The sequence below is a fragment of the Penicillium canariense genome (assembly GCF_028826845.1).
Source record: "Penicillium canariense strain IBT 26290 chromosome Unknown utg000008l_segment0_segment0, whole genome shotgun sequence".
NCBI lineage: Eukaryota > Fungi > Ascomycota > Eurotiomycetes > Eurotiales > Aspergillaceae > Penicillium > Penicillium canariense.
Genome location: NW_026622735.1, coordinates 991,686 through 1,011,614, shown reverse-complemented (window position 1 = coordinate 1,011,614; position 19,929 = coordinate 991,686). Strand labels below are relative to the sequence as shown.

General features: G+C 50.8%; 6 protein-coding genes across 6 annotated transcripts; 3 read left to right on the top strand and 3 right to left on the bottom strand.

The window, feature by feature from the left end:
* Nucleotides 1-301: 301 nt before the first annotated feature.
* On the top strand, nucleotides 302-2,263 carry N7482_010313 (uncharacterized protein; the record flags this gene model as incomplete). The annotated part of the gene is made up of 1 exon (XM_056692437.1): nucleotides 302-2,263. The coding sequence occupies one exon, from the start codon at nucleotides 302-304 to the stop codon at nucleotides 2,261-2,263; it is 1,962 nt and encodes a 653-aa protein (XP_056538394.1).
* A 3,062-nt stretch (nucleotides 2,264-5,325) lies between these two features.
* On the bottom strand, nucleotides 5,326-8,050 carry N7482_010312 (putative phospholipid metabolism enzyme regulator; the record flags this gene model as incomplete). Its single annotated transcript, XM_056692436.1, has 2 exons — nucleotides 5,326-6,594; nucleotides 6,734-8,050. 2 exons carry the CDS (start codon nucleotides 8,048-8,050, stop codon nucleotides 5,326-5,328), a joined length of 2,586 nt encoding a protein of 861 aa, XP_056538393.1.
* Nucleotides 8,051-10,178: 2,128 nt separating this feature from the next.
* N7482_010311 (Glycoside hydrolase family 2 N-terminal) lies at nucleotides 10,179-13,348 on the bottom strand (the record flags this gene model as incomplete). Its single annotated transcript, XM_056692435.1, has 2 exons — nucleotides 10,179-11,698; nucleotides 11,761-13,348. The coding sequence occupies 2 exons, from the start codon at nucleotides 13,346-13,348 to the stop codon at nucleotides 10,179-10,181; spliced, it is 3,108 nt and encodes a 1,035-aa protein (XP_056538392.1).
* Nucleotides 13,349-15,779: 2,431 nt separating this feature from the next.
* On the top strand, nucleotides 15,780-17,573 carry N7482_010310 (glucokinase; the record flags this gene model as incomplete). The annotated part of the gene is made up of 2 exons (XM_056692434.1): nucleotides 15,780-15,900; nucleotides 16,000-17,573. The coding sequence occupies 2 exons, from the start codon at nucleotides 15,780-15,782 to the stop codon at nucleotides 17,571-17,573; spliced, it is 1,695 nt and encodes a 564-aa protein (XP_056538391.1).
* Nucleotides 17,574-17,810: 237 nt separating this feature from the next.
* On the bottom strand, nucleotides 17,811-18,219 carry N7482_010309 (uncharacterized protein; the record flags this gene model as incomplete). Its single annotated transcript, XM_056692433.1, has 2 exons — nucleotides 17,811-18,028; nucleotides 18,180-18,219. The coding sequence occupies 2 exons, from the start codon at nucleotides 18,217-18,219 to the stop codon at nucleotides 17,811-17,813; spliced, it is 258 nt and encodes an 85-aa protein (XP_056538390.1).
* Nucleotides 18,220-18,393: 174 nt separating this feature from the next.
* On the top strand, nucleotides 18,394-19,367 carry N7482_010308 (uncharacterized protein; the record flags this gene model as incomplete). Its single annotated transcript, XM_056692432.1, has 3 exons — nucleotides 18,394-18,471; nucleotides 18,538-18,630; nucleotides 18,687-19,367. The coding sequence occupies 3 exons, from the start codon at nucleotides 18,394-18,396 to the stop codon at nucleotides 19,365-19,367; spliced, it is 852 nt and encodes a 283-aa protein (XP_056538389.1).
* Between the last annotated feature and the right edge of the window lie 562 nt (nucleotides 19,368-19,929).

Here is a 19,929-nt window from a genome sequence, read left to right as displayed (position 1 = left end):
GTGATCATAGTCCTATGTAGGAAGCCACTGGGTACTGCGCGTGTCTTGGGAGATGTGGTTGATCGAAAGACTCAGTAACATACCGGACGTCTCGCTGGACCTCCGGGAGTAAGTCACGGTGGGCCATCCTTCTGTCGGTTATCAGCTCTGGAGAAACACCGCCACAGCCTCGACCCCGCAGCCTGCATGCCAACACGATGTGTCAGCCAAATTCCCAGGCGCTTTTTGCCGACCTGCCTTTTCTCTGCGGTCTTCAGGAGTTCCCTCATCGATGCCTTCATGAGCCTGTCCTGCATGCGAGATGGAGTTTATTGTCGGGACGGTCCTCGCAGGTGTCCCGATCGTCCTGGAAGCCTACGAGTACTACTGGAAGATCTCCGATGGCTTCAGCAATTTCCGCCATTACTCGAGAGAGTTGATCAAATTGGACACGATTATGAAGACACAAAAAACACTTTTTCGAGGCAATATTGTGAAGCTACTGACCGCGCTCACCAAGGATCAAGACTTAGCCCGCGATCTGCTCTCTGACGCAAGCAAGGAGAGATGGGCAACGATACAATTGCACGGCAGCCACAACCCTAATCGACTCGAGTCTCTGAGAGACGCATTCTCGAGCTGGGAGGCCACAATGAAGCTGGTGCTGGATTCCATTACGACGGTCTGTGGTGAATTGGAGGGCTTTCGGACGAGCCACACGGCGCAGGGAGGAGTGTCGGCTGGCACCACCATTCTCAGGCAACTCCCGAGGCGCTTCCGGCTGTGCTGGAAGAAAGAGAATGTCCAGAGTGCGATCAAAGAGCTTCGGGACTTCACAGCCGACTTCAATGAACTCACAGCCCGGATAGTCGCGGAGCTCAGGGATATCCAGAGTACCGCTCAGCGTCAGGAACTGGCTCCTCAGTGGAAGGCGAGCTGTATGAACAGTCTAGAGAAATATCGCCAAGTCCGGTCCGCTTCATATATACTTTACAATATCTTTGCGCTAAGATGGTGTTGTGCGCAACACGACAAACATGCTGCGAATATTTCCCTTGTGGATGACCGAAAGTTCGCCGAGTCAGATCGCGTAGACGACTATGTCAAATTTAATGTGGCAATCGACTGTGCAGCGAGTTCCCCATTATGGCGTGAGACACTGATCTGGTTAGAGATCGAGGCTCTCAACGGAAACCACCAAGGTGTCTCGCGGAAGCGGGTTGAGCGATCGGATTCTGGAACCGAGCAGGACGAGGACAATATCTGGGCAGATAAGATGGAAGGCTTAGCGGCATACTCTCGGCCAATCGTTATTCGGCCTGCCAAAAAGGCTCAAAGAAAGGTTTTAAAAAAAGCTTCCCAATCTGTACCCACGCCTGCTGGTGCGGGGGGCTTGATGTCGACCATCCATCAAACCGACGATGACAGCCTGAGAGAAAGCATACCGGACACGCCTGATTCAATGGTTGACCTTGAGACTATTGAGGACTTCTGCGGTCACTTCCAAATCGGACAATCACGCCTCTCTACCAGCTGCGTCGGATATATCAAGGAACTGAATTTGCATCGATTTTACCTTCCGTCCGCGGGGCAACACGTACCAGAACAACAAAAGTCCCTAGAAGAGATCATCACCTGGGTATCAGAAGATGAGTTCTCTCGAAACCTACCAAGGACAACAATCGTCCACCTTGCCTGCTCCCTCGCGACCGCGGTCTTACAATACCACTCCACCCCGTGGCTCCCAGATACATGGAAAAGCAGCCAGGTCCGTTTCTTCGGGATCGGGGAACTATCAGAATACACAAACGACATTTCTTCTACTATCCCGTACTTCAGGGTTGAGTTCTCAAAGCCAGAAAAAAGCGAGGCCCAGATTCTAGCCACTGCCACTGGACCGAACACGGAGAACACCCGATCATCGGCATCTATCGTCGTCGCTCGGAATGAGTTGCTGTTCCGCTTTGGCACCGTGCTTCTCGAACTCGGATACAGCAAACCATGGCTTCAGCTCCAGAGGTGGGCTCTTCAGAACCTGCCGCTGCACAAGCAGGCGGACTACCATGCCGCTGAGAAGCTGGCCCAGGCGCCAATGCTGCGTAATCGAATGGGACCACGATTCACGACTATCGTGCGCAAATGTTTAGGCTGTGATTTTGGGCTAGGCGAAAATGACCTCGCCAACGAACAACTGCAGGGTGTGTTCCTTGTAGATGTGATCGGGGCACTGAAGGAGGTGGAGCATGGGTTGAAGGACTTGGAAAAGAAATTGGGAGGATATTGAATCTGAGGAAGGAAAGTAAAGAAGAGAGAGCGAAAGAGAGATGAAGAAGAGAGAGTGAGAGAGATAAAGAAGAGAGAGTGAGAGAGAGATGAAGAAAGAGTGAAAGAGAGATAAAAGAGAAAGTAAAAGAGAGACAAGCTCTCTATTTCTCACTTTCACTCTCTATTTCACTACTACTGTAAACGCTAGAATAAATACCAGAACCTTCTATATTATATGATTGTTATATTATCCTTGCCTTAGATGCGCTTAGTCCCTAAGCGTAGGTTTACTATCGTTAGGGTGGTCATCGATGAATTCGTCATTAAGTGTAGCATGTGTTTAAATTTATAGGCGGATTAGTGGGCCAGACTTCGCAGGATGTCTCTCATGAAAGTCTAGTAGCTTCTGCGGAGCGTTTTTGAAGTTTAGGCGTCGTTTTGAGGTTGACGACCTTGTGCTTTTGCGAAAGGCAGGGCTCGATCAGGTCAAAGGGCGCAAATTCGAATCACGATGGTCAGGGCCCTACCAAGTGGCAAGAGTGTTAGACAAGGAAAGATCTGTGTTGCTGAACGACCTCACGACCGGCATGCGCGTTGGCAAGTATCCCAACGACCACCTCAAGCTGTTCGTCCCTTGACTGGGATCAGTATATCCCAAATATCACCCAAGCCATCAACACCCGCTCGATCAAGCATCATGGGTATTCACCAGCTCAACTCTTTTTGGGTTTCCAGCCCCATTGTTCAGGACCGAGGACACTGACAGAAGAGGCGTTGGCAGAAGCGCTGATGCGAGATGACAGTCCGCAACCAGGACCGCATGAATGGGAGAACGCAGGAGAAATCCGTCTTCGCAGTGACAAACCGGCTGAAATAATCAACACCAACCAGGATGTATTTGCAACCGCTGTGGGATTCTGGCGTAATGGGTCCAATGTAGTCCATTGCGTACATTGCCATTGGTTCGAGGACCGAGATGGATAGCGGTGGGTCTTTCGGGATTCTCGGCCCAACGAGCTGACATCCTGGGCATGAATTGCAATACTCTTTGATGTCTTCCACTCTCGTCGGCCAGCGCTAGATATCAGGTGTTATCATCGATGTCAGATCTAGTCCATCTGACCTTATATTGGAGCTTCTTGTAGCGGAGACAACAGTCGATTATGAAGACCCAAAAAAAACTCTTTCGAGGCAACATTGTGAAGCTACTGACCACGCTCACCAACGATGGCCATCGCCCACCAACGATCAAGGTTTAGCCTGCAATCTGCTCTCTAACGCAAGCAAGGAGAGATGGGCAAGGATACAATTGCACGGCAGCCACAACCCTAATCGACTCCAAACTCGAGAAGCTTGATAAGATCAAGGGTGTGTGCGGATAATGAAACAATGATAAAAGTGATGAAATTCACGGCAGAAACGTAGTGGGTGATGACGAAGAAGGGGAAAATTCGTGGGAAGAAAAAAGTTGGCCGTTTTTATAATCGTGACACCGAGAAAAGAAGTGAAGAAAATGACCCAGAATGGACAGAGATGAGGTCGTTACCTGCATAACCCATAGCATGTGGACGCCTTCTAAATATGCTCGAATCACTTCTGATTCACCATCGAATCATACTCCTCTTCAAACCCCAAGAATAGGCAGAAATGAGGTCGTCGCAAGGTCGTTGCCTACACGATATGCGATTCCCCTCTGGACGTCCCGCAGCCATTGTTCTGTCCCCACAAGAAACGCCTTCGAATCAAAAATCGACGCCCTATCAAAATATGGCCGTCTTCACAAAGCAATTATCAAAGATCACATCAAATTCATAGCCACCGGCCACAGGTTATTGATCATGTTTACCTAGGGAATCGTGGCCGAAGTGAAACCGAGAAACGATATCATCTTCCTCCTCACATCTCTCTTCTATTTCTCCAACAGGGTGATTCTATTTTTCCAACAGGGTGAACCCACTATCACCATACAAGAGACGTACCAAGTGATTATGCCAATGGGTAGGAAGGGGAGTCAACCTCAGGTCTCAACGATGTTTAGCAACCAAGAGATCATATTGAATACGGGGTTTCTACCAATACGTTAGTGATTACACCCCGAAAGGATCACGAAACGCTTTATTACCTTGGTGCCTTTTCGTGTCCCCAAGATAGAGTGTATCGCCATATCCACTTTAAAGGATAGTCTTGAAGCGCTAAATGTAATAGAAAATCTCCTCTGTTACCATCATTTGTGTGGCGAAAGTGAACCCTAACACCCAACGCCCGTCAAAACAATCCATGAGCCCAAACCTCTGCGAGACACATTCTCGAGCTGGAGGCCATGATGAAGCTGGTGCTGGATGTGGGGAATTGGAGGGCTTTCGGATGGCAAATCATCAAAAAGAAGAGTCCATTCAACGAAGATATCGAATCTGAGGAAGGAAAAGAAAGGAGAGAGCGAAAGAGAGATGAGCTCTCTATTTCACTACTACTGCAAACGCCAGAACAAACGCCGGAACTTTCCATATCATAAGATCGTTACAGAGTGATCGCCCGTATTGCTTACAGACAGCTATATTTCCACTATAATTCTTCATTACATGACAGCTGTATAATAGGGTTGAATAAAGATACATTTCAGAAAGGGGAAAGCAAAAGAAGACGGCAGATAGCCAAGGCGAGTAGGATTTGGTCAAAAAATTCCCCCCTCATTGCTCACGTCACGAAATAAAGCAACTTCGTCCAACACTGGTGGACAGGCGGAATCTGTACAGGTAGAAGTAGAAGAAGAAATAGTGTTAAAAACAATGGTCGAAAAGGGGCTACTGCACCACGTGTCTTAGACTGTGTAACCACAAGCCATTGACGGAAACCAATAGAAGCAGCGATATCGTAAATGGGTATACAGCATTGAAAACGTAAGGAGGCAAGGGATTACCTAAGACAGTGCCCTTTTTTTGCTTCTTTTCGTCTCATTGGATGGAACAAAAGAAATGAAGCCGAAGAAAATATGATATGTGAAGAATGGGAAGGACTGTCGTGATGGGACATCAATCTATCGCTAAAAAAAATAATAGAAGAAAATTATACCAAATTTTGTTTTCATGCCGTGAACTGTCGTTGAGATACCCCCGACCTAACTCCGCCTCGAGCATCGGAGTCCACAGCGAGGCGGCCGGAGGGGGTAATGGTTCCCTCGTTGAGGAGAATGTGGGCAGTTTCGTTGCCTGGGGGTGTTGAGTCTGAATCAGCAGGGCTATTGTGGCTATCGTCGTCGTTCGGGATGAACTTGACGCTGGAGCTGATAGAGGCAGAATAGAAGCGCGAACTGAGCGGAAGCTGGTACTTGATGACACCGCGAACAATCAGCTCGAAAGGATGCTGGAGGACACGCTCCCATCGCTCTGTGCCGCCTGATTCGGTCTTGTTCCCAGGTCGAGGGAGCCGTATTTGTCCCTTGGAGATAGATGTCATATGGCCCCAAGGAGACGCCTCGAAAGAGAGAGGCGAGTCAAAGCGGAAGACGCGGCCAAGAAGCATAGTTTGCGGGTCACCCTCCGGGTCATTGATGGGGTCAGTGCCTCTGTCGACACCACCGTCACCATGATCCTTTGGATGACCTTTAATGGCTACCTCGACACAGTCCGTGTTCCCCAGGCACCGAACAAGCTGAGACAAGTACCACCGGCGTCGACTTTGTTCGACACGTGGGGATCGATCAAGTTCTTCGTCGGAACCAATATCTCGCCAGAATTTGTCTGTACCGACGTATCGGCTCTTGGCGAAGATGTTCACATCGGTGTCGTCGATTGTCACAGGGAAGATGTTCGGGTTCATCGCCTCCACTTGTAAATCCAGCATGATTTCTTGCTCCGAAGCCAGCACATTCTGAATGGCAATAATCTGCACATCGTACAGAGTTTTCGTCGCGGCCACGATGAACGAGGCAGCACCACCAGCGATGATAAGAAGCAGAACAAGAATGATGGCACAAGAGCCAACCCGCGAGAAACAGCCACGTTGTCGTTGGGCCATGTATTCCATCTGCCGCAGGCTGGCACTGTTGGGTCGTCGGCCATGACGACTGCGCGTGGCGCGGTTGTTACCCACCAATGGCGTGCGCTCATCATCAGCTCCCTCGGCATCAAAATCGTATACATCGCCCACCTTTTTGTTGCTGACAGTCTTGTAGTTTGGCGAGGAGCGAGTGTTGCTATTACGCGAGTGGCGGTACCCACTGCCAATAAAGTGCCGCGGCGACTTCAGCTGAGATTGGGGTTGAGGGAATGGCCCATCATTGTCGAAGAGGGATGGGTACGCCCCATTGCGCCCGTGACGTCCAATTTGGTGATGCCGGGGGTGATAGTGCCGCTCCCGTCAGCTCGACCAGCATTTCGACTTCCATCTGCCTCCCCAGCTTCACCATCCACGCTGCTGTTGTATGTGTTGTTCGTAAATTTCATGCTGCGTTTGCCAGTGACGCTATGAGCACCATCCCGCATGGCCCCACGGGCACGACCAGCCAGCTGATCAACTTGGCTCGCCATGGATGTTGCGCTGGGTGTCCGAGAGTGATAGCGTGATTGTCGAGGAGGATATGGGTCCGGGGGTTGGATTCGTAGACAAATGTCTCATCGGAGTCAGAAACATCAGCTTCATCCACTGCACTAGCCACCTTGGCTTCGAATATGTCTGCCTTGCTGGTGGCAGGCCCAGTTGTGATGGGGTTCGTCCGCCTGTTCTTTTTCTTCTCTTTGCGAGGCCGAATTGTCTCCGTGGAAGGCTTCATGCGCAAAGTGCCTTGCTCAGCCCGACTGGTGTTTCCTCGCTCCCCCGTGGCAACTCCCACCGACACCTGCGGTATTGAGCTGACGGTTTCTGTCTCAACAATCATATTGCGAACCGAGCCATCAGCAGGCTTCGCGCGCGCGGTACCGCTCAGTGAAGTAAATGACCGCTGGGGCATGATAGTCCCTGGAAGTTTGGCTGCACCGGTGGTATGAGACCGACTTTCCTCTTTCGAGCTGGGGTTGCCACCACTGTCACTGCCGCTCTCTGCATTCTGCTTTGAGGCTCGCTCAATGGGGTTTTCATCAACCGTGTGTAGCCGGGCGTCATCCGAGGTGGTTGGCTTAAGTGCAGTGTCGCTGGACGGAGTAGATGGATTGCTAGCCATCTCTTGAACCGTTTCCAGGGAAGGACTTTGAGTACCGATACCCCTCGTGACCGCACGAGGCGTGCTTCGGTCCACCTTTCCATGTTCTTCCGGCAGCGGGAGTGAAGCTCTCTTGTGGGAGGTATTCGGTGGGGTCGACTCTTGATCTGTACGACGATTCCCCGCCCATGATGGCATATTGTGCTTTTCCGGACTGAGAACATTGGCTGGTGGTTCGGAGGCGGGAGGAGTAAGAACTGGGATAGGATTGGTAGGATGCGCCGACAAAGACTGCTGAGCAGACGAGGAGGATTGTATGGGTAGGCCAAACGAGTGACCGTTGGTAGGGGCTCGGACCGGGCTCGCCCGATCTTGACTGCCTTTTCGTGTTGGAGAAGATGCTCGGCTGGTGGACGGAGAATTGGCGGGACGCGAGGAGATTCTGACGGGGGAGGGTTCACGGGAGGAGACGGCGGAGTTGCAGGCGGACGTCGGGACGGAATAGTCAGGGAGATTAGGAAGGAGTTTGGGCACTTGCGACATGGCCTGTCCCTGGGACTTGACGGCCGGGCGGGACACCTCCATCATGTCATTACCCTCACTGGCCGACCGATGAGCGGCATCTGGGGCCGCCTCTGGTTCCTTGGCCCCCCCTGGATTCAGAGGCACCATTGAGGTAAGGCGGCCTCTCGGACTCCGCAGCCATGGTTCTGACCGAGTCAGGGTGCGCTGACACGATGTAGACAAGTCAGCAGACCCGAGAGGAAGCCTGGCAAGTTGGGCAGGAATGATGTCCCAAAGATGTGCCAAAGAGGGAGCTGAAAAAAGCAAGGTACAACCCACGAACAGGGAGGCGGCACGGTGTAGGAGGGATGAGTTGTTAACAGTAAACAGCGAATGGGGGTAGTCGCAGGATGTCGAGTGTGTATGTTGCGCAGGAGATACGGGCCGTTACACGACCGGTGCAGCGAAGCGAATAGCCGAAATCCACATGCTGGTTGGTTCCAAACGGGGCTCAGGAGGAACGATGGGGGGAGGGAGGTATGTACGCTGCAAGTTCGGATTTGCAGGGATCGTATGGGTTATGGACGGCGGTGTTGTGGGTAAAATGAGGAGGAGCGATGGAGACGAGGTGTCCTGTTTAAAAAGGTTGGATCACAGAATCACGGCGGCCATCACTGGGCTGATGCTTTGTTTCCGGGGGCTCGGACAAAAGAAGAGCGTCTAGAACTAGGCGGCGTAGTATAATCGGTTATGGTTGGCGGGATTCACTGATGGAGACCGCCGATCCGGTTCAACGTTTGGGCTTGGACTTGTTTTGTGCCCATAAAGTGAGGAGATGTGGCGTCCGTCCGGTTCCCGAAGAGCGCCTGCAGAGATGTCGGTGTCCAAGACCTCGGGTGAAAAGTGGCTGACAGAGTGGACGGTCAGGGCCGGGCCCGGCAAAAGCCAATGACCGCGGTCCACGTCTGAGAAGGAAGGGGCGGGCCTTTTGCACTGCAGGGAAGCACGCGGATGTCGGTCTAGAAGCGATGGGCAGGTGTGAACTGAAGAGTAGCTGACGCAGCGCAAGGAAGAGGAGAATTCAAGAGTCGTGATTTTCCGGAAACAAGGAAGAGGAGAGGCGGCACTTCAGTTGGGGTCGACACACGGAAGGACGTTGAGAAGAACAGCCGAAGAAGCTGGGGGAATGTGCAAGACAGGGGATGACGCCCAATGGTAATAAAACGGCGTCTCTGACGTGGCCGTGGCTTGTCACATTCGTAACAACAATACCGTGTCAATTGTATCTGTCGGGTCATGATGACCTCATCGGCTAGCTTGCCCTACTTTTAGCCAGCCTTGCCGAGGATTTGACAGCAGGCAAGAATACAGCAAAGTGTACGCACAGTCCCCGCCAATTAGAAAAGTGATCAAAACCACCTATACAGCTAATACAAATATAGAGTATCGTAAATCTCATAGACCAAGGCCAAATTCGCATCATGGCCCATTAGTCATTTTGATAATAAACTAGTTAGTTAAGTAACAACTGGGTATATATTGCTTGATTCCATCAACGCATTTGGTTTACTTTGCCCTGTTAAAATTTCTCCTTCATTAAATGCCATGAATCCGGATCGGCTCGTACGGCAGTATCATCCCCGCAGCATGATGCACAAACAGAAGCACCTCCATGCGTAGCCTCCAATGTTTGGAAGTAAATATTGATACACGCAGAAGCGGCAGAATCAAAGACTAGATTATGCACCCGGGTTTTCACAGCTGTATATGTCAAGGAGAAAGCCACTATGCCAAACTTTAGATGGTGAAAGATTGGAATAGTCTCCTTTGGGTCTTTGTAACACCTACATTCCTTGCACCGGGAATCCTTGCGCGCTTTTGAAAACAGATCACCATCACACGAGCATACTCATAGAAAACATGGGATCTTCACAAGTGAAACAGAATTTCATCTGCCTGTTTCCTTAGATCGCATATGGTCTGTATGTTCGCCAGAACATTGATATATTGCTTATTGGAGGATACAACTACATATTTCACCGTCCCTTGAAGAGCACTTGGACGGATAATATTATTGATCGTCCTGGTTTAAAGCCTTTGCGCCACTCCTGCTCTAGAATATCCTATCGATGGCTCAGCAATGCACTGCCGACTTTGACATACCTTTTTCTTCAAACATGAAATCAATTTGTAGAAATTTGTCGAGGTCAGATTATCCTATACTAGCATACTCTCCCAAACCAAATGCTTCATGGCACGCCGCGTAAAGTCGCACAATATCAGCCATTCATTCTGCTCAATTGTCTTGGCTGGCAATCAACCTAAAAAGCGTGGTAAATTCAAACGGTCCCGCCTCTAATCTATGATCCTTGAATGGGCCAGGGCCACAGCTCGCCGTACCAATTCCATGATGCGCAAGATCAATATTAAATTCGGTCTCGCGGTTCAGCTCTGAAAGATCGTGAGGGTGTTTGGCGCGGTCCAGCTCTGCTGTGGCATATTTACGAAGTGAGAAACTAAAGGGCGTATCCATTCTGGCCTCTATCTCCGGCAAAGGTAAATTGGCACCGGCGGAGGAATAGTCCGAGGTACCTGGGGCTGACTGGTGAATACGGACCCAATGTGTGTCAATGCGATTGCCATTCTCCTGTGGCCACTCATACGGGGTCTCGAGACCGTTATGAACAGCGGCTGTATATATCCCGAACCGGGCCGCAGCCTTCGTGTCGCGGTAAGACTCCCCAGGTCCTCGGCCAAGCCATGTAGCGGCATCGTAGTCGCGGGGTAAGCGAACGGTAAGGCCGATCCTGGGTATGTATTTAGGATGCGTGCCGAAGAAGTCACCCTTGACATGGAGACTAACAGAAGACGCGGTGATTGTGTAATTGAGTGTGGCTTCAATTGCCCACTCCAGGACTGTGGGTGCAACGCGAACTTTGGTAGCGATGGACACGCTTCCGTTCTGATTAATATGCCAAATAGAAGATTTGACACGCATGCGCGTGCTTTCCACGCGGAAGCTTTTCCACTCGACACAGGGACCCTCTGCGCCGAGGTCATTCTGGGTTAAGGCGCGGTAAATTCCGAGCTGTGGCCCGCTGTGGAGAATCTTGCCAGTTTCAGTGGACCAGGACAGATCGCCTCTGATAACATCGTACGTGAAGTGGGAAGCGAAATTATTCGAAGCGATGTATAGTCTACCTGGCCCTTCGCGTACCGAGAGTGTTAGGGATGGCGAGATTGAGGCGAGTGGAAGTGTGAGATTCTGCTCCTCGAATAAGGGAATCTGCGCCCACGCGACCTCATGCCCTTGTGGGGCCCATGCCTTGGACTCCCCGAGGCAGAAGTTGATGGTGAGCCAGCATGGCTCCGAGCCAAAGCTTACTCCCTCTGGAAGATCAAGTAGCATGGATTGCCCGGGCTTGATTTGGGGAAGAAGCCATGGCATTGGCTTCGTGTTTCCCCGCTGCCTGACGATGTGCCACGAAACGGACAGGTGATCAAGGGTGCTAAAATCGTAGTGATTTACCACTTCCAGGCGACCTTCCTTCAATGACACGGTGACGGGCTCAATAGCCTTCTTATACTCGGCCAGTCCAGGAGTGGGGGTGTGATCAGAGAACACCATTCCATCGAGAATGAAGTCGGCGTCATTGGGCTGATCTCCAAAATCACCACCGTAGGCGTAGTATGACACGTCACCGTCTCTCTTCAGAAGACCATGATTGCACCATTCCCAGATAAAACCACCCTGTAACAGTGTTTCGTTGCGGTAAGCGTTGATGTATTCCTTCAAGCCGCCGGGACCGTTGCCCACTGGAATGAAACAAGTTAAAATACAATTCCAGAGCGACATCAGATCCAAATATCAGACTTACTAGCATGGCCATACTCGCACTGAATCAGGGGTTTATCAGGCTTCTCAATGACATGCTTCTTGAGAGCGTCTGGGCTCCAGTACATAGTGGAGTAAATATCGGCGCTGATAGCATCTCTGTCGCCCTCGTAGTGCACGAGTCGGGTCGGATCAGCCTCCTTAATCCACTTGTACATACTGACATGATTCTGGCCGTAGAATGCCTCGTTACCAAGTGACCAGAAGATAATGCATGGAAAATTCTTGAAGCGCTGAACAAGCTGCACAGCTCGATCAAGATAGGCGTCCTTCCATTCTGGATTGTCCGAGGTCCATTTTGCGGCCATCTGATACGACATCTCTTGGATCTCCTGTTCGCTCATGAGATGTTGATTTGGGATGTTAGACCTCTCCACGGGATCAAAGCCGTGCGCCTCGAGATCTGCCTCGGCTATAACGTAGAGGCCCAGCTCATCACAAACCTCATAGAGCCTTGGGTCATTGGGCTGATGGCAACATCGGAGGGCATTGATGTTGTGCTTTTTCATCAGAAGGAGGTCCGCACGCATATTTTCATACGGTACAGCGCGTCCGTAGAGATGGTGGTGCTCGTGACGGTTCATGCCATAAAAAATAATAGGCTTGCCATTCACCAAGAAGTTGGAGTCCTTCTGCTCAATACGCCGGAAGCCAATCCGCTGGGGAATTGTACGACCATCGAATGATATCAGTACGGTATACAGCGCGGGGTCTTCGGCTGACCACAGCTTCAAGTCATCACCCGATACCTGAATGCTTTTAGATTTGGTGGATGGAAATACCGCCTCATTAAGTAGCGTGCCATCGGGCTTGTATAGTTTGATGTTCACGAAGCCACTTTCACCTTGTGTGGTGACACTGGTGAGCAACTCGCCTAAGGATAGATCCTTGCTCAGCGTTGCAACGGCGTTAAAGTCGACTACGGAGTGTGGTGGGAAGGCCAGTAAACCGACCTCTCGAAAGATACCGCTAAGAAGCCACTGATCCTGTCTCTCAATGTAGGATCCATCACAAAACTCGTACACACGCACTGCAATGGTGTTCACCGACCCGGCGGGGTGGAGGAAGGGAGTTATGACAAACTCGCTGGGATTGCGTGACCCTTGGGAGTATCCAACCTCTTCTTCATTCACCCAAAGGTGGAAGGCACTGTCAACTCCTTCGAACCGAATGCGAATCTGTTGTCCGTTCCACGAGGGTGGTGTCTCAAACCGTCTCCAATAGGACCCAGTTTCGTTGAGAAGCGGCACCTCGGGAGGATTGACATGGAATGGGTAATTGACGTTGGTGTATGTCGGATGCGAATAGCCCTGGAGCTGCCACATCCCCGGGACTTTGATGTCGTCCCAGCTCAGAGGATCGACTGACAGCCAATCGGGCGCCTCGTAAGGAGACGCATCATGGCGAAACTTCCATGTCCCGTTGAGAGACAAATATTCGCTCTTGTCACGGTCAAAGGTGAGAGCCTTCTCCTCGGAGCTGTAGGAGTAGAAATGCGCCCGTGGTGGGAGAGTGTTTTTGTGGATGATCTTGAGATTGTTCCAGTCGGCCACAGTTTTGGGAAAAGACATGATCTAAATTGTCCTGAAGAGGAATGAGCCTGCAAAGGTGGCTGAATACCGTGGCTGTTAAAGTCACTATTTGGAGTTATTATTGTCGTTTCTGCCAAATTAGCGACTGAGAGAACTCGAAAAGTAGATTGGGAAGACGGTCACCATCGAGATAGCTGGAGGGGGTTGAAGATGGGACATGCCAAGTCAATGCAAGAACCCCCGCCTCGAGTCTTCTACACCCCACCAATTGAAATTAGGCGCAGATCTGAAATTGCTAGCGTACACAGAGGGGTAATGAAGGGGGAGTGTGTCGCTGGGTGAAGTAATGATCTGTGGAATAAGGATCATAAATACAAAATATGGAATCCTGATGGGGCATGTAACGCTTTGCCGGTAGGCTCTTATGTACTTAGGTACACATTCGGGAAGATTGAGTAGGGAAGAGGATTAGCCACGTTTTACAAGTTTATCCTTAGTCTGGTGGCATCAGGAACATATGGTTTGGCTAAGAGGCGTCATTTAGAAGCTTTGATCGCGGAACTAACCATCCGAGATACGCGCCCACCCGGCAAAAATCGCCAAAACTTGCCGGTCGGTGAATTTAGCCGGATGGCTCTGCTCTTTTCTAGAAGATTACTGCTGGGCTCATCCCTTTGAAGCCTGGACATGCATCGCCGAATCACATCACGTGTAGCATTTCTGCCAATGAGACGGCCTACACCGGGTACGAAACGTCACTCAGGCCTGTTCATTGAAGAGGTGTTCCAAAAGTCAGGCTCTGGATTGCATGACGGGCCAGTTAAACTATGGTGCATTGATTCTCTGGATGGCCTGCGCAAAGTGCAACATCAATGGGCCACGAATGCTCAGTTGAGGTTCATTTGTGACACGAAAGGATCCCAGGCGGAGGCGTATGTTGGTGAGGTCTGAATATGTCCGAGCGGCCGCTTGCAATAGAGGTTCAAATCGCCGAGCTCTATCGGACAGGCCTGTGGCTGGTTGGAGCCAGCGCTATCCTCCTGCAGCTCGGATGGCTCGAAAGTCCAAAATAACTCTCGGTGGAGTCGAGGCGGCGAATAACGTCCATTGTGACGCCGGAGGATGATGGTTTGGGATGCTTCAGAAGAGCGGAAATTGTTGGGCTTCCAATACTCGGCGGCAGCTATTTGCGTGATCAACAGAGCATGTCTTCTTTTGCTTGCGGCAGTTGACTTGTTTTATAGGTAACTATATAAAAACCTTGCTGATTTCTGTGAACAAGTGACTGAATCCAGGACTCGATGCACCACGTGCGTTGAGGATCTGAGCTTCGCCAGGTCGGTAGTTTCATTAGTATTGATTAAAGTGCTGCTCCGGTGCCTGTAGAAACAGAGGTGGAGTATTTGTTCATTTATTTTGTGCCATCTTACACTGGTGGAGAATATACGCTCAGTGATACAGAAGATTGAGGGATGCACTGGAGTCTCGCGCTGATCTTGGATCGCGTGTGGGCAATGCGCGTGAGAATGGCCAAGTCAACCGCCCGTCAAGGCTTGCCCATTTTTAGAGCGTGGGTCTATGATAAGCATCGAGTGGGGAAGCGAGATGAGCGATAGATAACGGGATTCTAGAAGGATCAGGATGGGGTAAAATGAGGCCCCTGGCTAGCTCGACGTGGCTGAGATGACCGTTAAGACCAACTCAAAATTGAAGCGTCACTCATGGGGTCGATCGGCGGAAGTCGGCGATTCTCGTTATTTGGTTATTGCCGGCAGACTACAAGTTGAATCTTATATAAAATGATGGATGTGGCCACTCAGAACCAAATGCAGGCTCTAAAACCGGGTTTCAAGAACACCGGTTGGTATGTGAGATCCACGCAAGAGCTGGTGATTATCTTTGTGGGGGTCCGAGACCGCCTTGTGTCTCCAGCCACTCAACTCATTTGTCCAAACCCAAATTACGGGAGTTCGTGGACTCATCAACCGATATCATGGGGAGTATGGGTCCGGTGTCTTTATCCGTGCAGTCAAAGTACTAGCTATTTGACTGGTAAACACCGCTCCCGCACCGGGCGGTGGACCCCGAGCCATAGCCCGGCAAAAACTCGGCATATTGTCTCGCAGATTTGAAGCCCGAATTCCCGGGGTTTGCCGGACTGCACCGGTCACTTCGCCGTGTGCGATGACACTGACAGTGTCTGACTGGCAAAGCCCCTCTCCACACGGAGTTAGCTGCCAATTTCCCTTCCAGGTAATCAACTGTGTTAGTTCTAGTCAGAGTAGGGTCCGAGCTTCCGGCCTTCATATATGAAGTACCTGGGTTTGCCGTCTACTTTTACGGCTGTTTGGCTGCCAATAGACGGCTCTTCGCATGATAAGCATAAGTCGAAAAGCTAGCCTCATAGAGAGTTCGGTAGGTAACCCCTCCAGCCCGTCCGCACCACCGGCCTTGTCCTTACAGCAGCGCAATGCTGCAAGCCACCGCGAACAGTAATCGCTTGCTCATTGAGGCCGAAAAGATTGCCCGTGACTTTGAGCTCGATGCGCTCAATATTGCGCGCACAACTCAGAGTCTACATGAATGGCTACGTACGAAATTGCCCATGATGATCGTTCTCGTCAATTTGATGACGGGAGCATATCCTGAAAGCTTTTGATTGCTGACCCTGAGTCGGATGCTTCGTACAGAAACGGAATTGCGACACAATGGATCAGCACAGATTCCCACCTTTGTGTCCAAAGTTCCAGATGGCACCGAGAAAGGCATATACTTGGCTGTCGACCTCGGGGGCACCAATTGCAGAGTCAGCCTCATCCATCTCCATGGCGACGCAACCTACACCATCACACAGGCCAAGGATACTATCCCTAAGGAGCTCATGGTCAACTCCAGCCATGAGCCTCTGTTCGACTTTATAGCAGGCAATATTGCCAGATTTATGGAGGATCATGCCGAAGAGATGACGCACGTTGAGATCAATTCAAATCCTCAACCAACTCAAGGCCACTATTTCAAGCTCGGGTTCACCTTCAGTTTTACTTTCACCAACACTTGCCTCGAAAGGGGAACTCTTCTCCAGTGGGATAAAGGTTGGGATATTCCCGACGCTCTCGGGAAAGACCCCAGCCAGATGCTACAGAGCGCCATCGACAGACTGAGTCTGCCCGTCCGCGTGGCAGCAATCACCAGCGACAGCGTAGGCACTCTGCTGGCTCGTTCATACAGCTCCCTGTGGCGATCATCGACTCTCTTGGGCGCTATCTTTGGAACCGGGACAAACGCTGCATATGTCGAGCGACGTGAGAATGTGCTGAAACTGGCTGGTAGCTCTACTGGCGCCAGAGCCGATACTGCGCCGGGGCAGGAGCTCATGGTGATCAACACCGAGTGGGGAGGATGGTGCGACGACGAGCCAGCGGCGCTGGGAACGGTTGTTCAATTCGATACGCTGCTTGATCAGTCCTCATCTAATCCCACAAAACAGTTACTTGAGAAGCGTGTTTCAGGTCTCTACCTTGGGGAGATCGTGCGGCTGGTTATTCTGCACCTCTTGGACCAAGGCTTATTTGATATGAAACCCAACGAACCGTCCTCGCCTGTCTTTATTCCTTATGGCATCGACACGTCCTTTCTTGCTCGGCTGGCCGATGATCCTGATGAGGTTTATGAAGCCGCGAAACAAACCATAGCTCGCTATGCTGGTGTCACACAGGTATCGATCAATGATGCGCGCGCAGTAAGGCTAATAGCCAAGGCGGTGGTTCAACGATCAGGTCGTCTAGCTGGCGCGGCCATGGCGGCCATCATCCTTCAATCCGGCAGGCTATCATCTTCATGTAATAGATGCACGACGAAAGTCAAAGGCAGCTCCGATGTTGTCTCACAGGATGAGGACATTGAACGTTCGACTCGGACAAGGATGCATAATAAGCCTCGAAACCTTTGTGCGCTGGTGACCGCACTTTTCAATGGTATCGCACACCGTATCAGAAGCCTTTACACAAAACCCCTTGATTATTCTTCACAAGCCACCGAGTCCATCTTCTCGCCATCATCCGATACTGCAGATACTCCGCAGGTGGTTGATATCGGGGTAGAAGGCTCACTCTTCGAGTCGTACCCTAACTTTGAACACTATATTCGGGGAGCCCTTCGGGACATCCCGGGTATTGGAGTGGAAGGGGAAAAGCTCATTAGTATTGGGGTAGCGGATCACGGCTCCAGTCTAGGAGCTGCATTGGCCGCGCAGTCAGCTGGCTGAAACAGATGATGTATACGATATTGAATGGAAATTTGAATGTGCAGCGTAACCACGGAAGCTTATGTACATACATACACGAGAAGCTATATGCTTTCAAGAACGAAGATTTGTTAATTTTGACCTGACTCTGTGCAAATCTTCAAGCAGCTTTCTAGGGATTGACAACGATTAGGGTAGACAAATAAAATCGCCGTGCTCCGAGCAATACGTCAGGAAGATAGTTCACATGGAGCCTCATTAACAGGTATATTTGAACATGAACGAAATCCTGGGCGTGCCCACAAAGTCTGATGGCACAATATAGGAGACGTGGTAGACACGGCTATCTTCAATCGTAGCACCATAGATGACCGACAGCTTCTCCAGACCCTCCACGTTGACAGCAACATTGAGACATGGCAGTTCTTCAAGGCCATTGACAACCTTCTTTTGATTAGGGTCCAGCTTGGAGGCAACTGCGCGAGGGCAAACGTGAAAATATTGGTGCCCTGTGTGGTGTTGGGATATGATATTTCTAGACTGTTTGGCCCTGCAATGGAATCAACAGTAGACGCCGTCGAATACAAGGTGAAGAATCTCACATATATAGGGAGTTGATAATCCGACCCCGCTGGCTACCCCCGCCTTGGGTCCCGCTTCCTGTCATGGGAAGTTGGGAATTGTTATTAGACATGCATCTTTCACCTTTCATTTCGCAGCCCAAGTTTGACCTCGCACTTCTTTCTGGATTAACCTTCGGTAGTGACCCTGCCCAGGTACAAAAGGGACTAGGATTTCAACGCTATTCCCTCGCCAGCCCCTTTCCGTCCACAAATCCACAATGCCTAGCGACTACGCCCTGAAACGCTCCCACAGCCAGGAGACCGTGATAATCCATGCCGCCGACCTGTATCTCCTGGTGATCACATGCAGAAACCCCTCAAATCATGAAATGAAGTGGGACACTAATGGGTTTGTCTGCTAGGACCAATGGAGAATTGACCGTGCCATCTCCGACGATACACAGCGCTCGGCGATTCTTAGCAAGTGGCTAGAGCTTGGGTCGCGTGGCCGTATGGTTAGTCCATCTCAGGTACCCTACGTGCAGCACCAATAGCTAATCATGATTTGTAGCCGTATATAGAGCGACTCAAGGAGATATCTCTCAGCAAAGATGATATCATAGGAGACGAGAAGAATCTCCTCGCTCGGGTCCGTAGTGCGTCGGACCGCCAGGGAGTTAGCTATACACGTCTCGTACGCACTTTCTACGGCGAAGGCTCGGAAGAAAACCTGGCCGAGCTGATTTCCGAGGCTGAGTACGACGGAACAGTCTTCGACGATGCCGCACTTTACGATGCGGGATCCAACGACGGTTTACAGTCGCTGCATAATATCCTAACCCGTATCCCGCAAATCGTCGAGGAGACACCAGGGTTTGCTGCTTGGTACAATAAGAGGAAGCGGAAAACACGAGACGAGGCTATCGAGGCTTGTATGGACAATTTTGATTATGCTCTATCGATGGTTCACCTAGCGGCCAAATGGAGCCATGTGCTGATCTATGACAAGGAGGCAAACTATGCGCCGGGGAACGTACTACTTGTGTATATCGACGACCGCGGCCGTGTTCTACGTTACTCCCGGTTGGACGGCGCTGAGGACATGCAGGCCGCCGATGGGATGCTATGCTCGGGCCAGGATTTCATGCACGCCTGGTGGGAGGGCGGCCGATACGGCGAGGACTGGAAGCCCCACCAACTTTCTAAGCGATGGGACGAGGTTGATCATGAAACACCTGCGTTAGAGGCCTGATGGAGGACAATCTCCGAGGGGGGAAAATCAATGTCGTTAGACATAAGCAATTAGGCGTCGATCTTGCCGGAAGCCAAGAACACCCCAACGAACCCACATCTCGCTTGCCGGTAATCTGTACCAGTCCCGTGCGCTAGGGTTATTACCGCTAATAAGAACTCTGGCATTGATAGGCTAGTTGGATATTGCTATAGATCCATCCTAATACAACTACTGTAGGTAGGCGCTAAGCTCAGAGCGCTAGGCCCTGGGCGCTTGATAGCCGAGAAAGAAGAAAGTGAAGCTGTTGGGAGGGCCGTCCGGCAGAAAAATACACAAAGATTGGCTGGATAGCCACGGAAAGAGCAGCCAACCAATCAACGAGTAAGATTTTACACAGATTCCCAAGTACAAGTAAAAGTAAAACAACAGTTTCTGACAGTTTCTGAGACTACTCAGCGTTGGCGTGGCCTGTCCCTTGGCAGGTTTTAACTTTGCCTGGCTTGCCACCAACTTGACATTCAGATCAACTCGACTGTGTGATCAAGAGTCTGTCCGCAAATGACTGAGTCTCCATCAACTG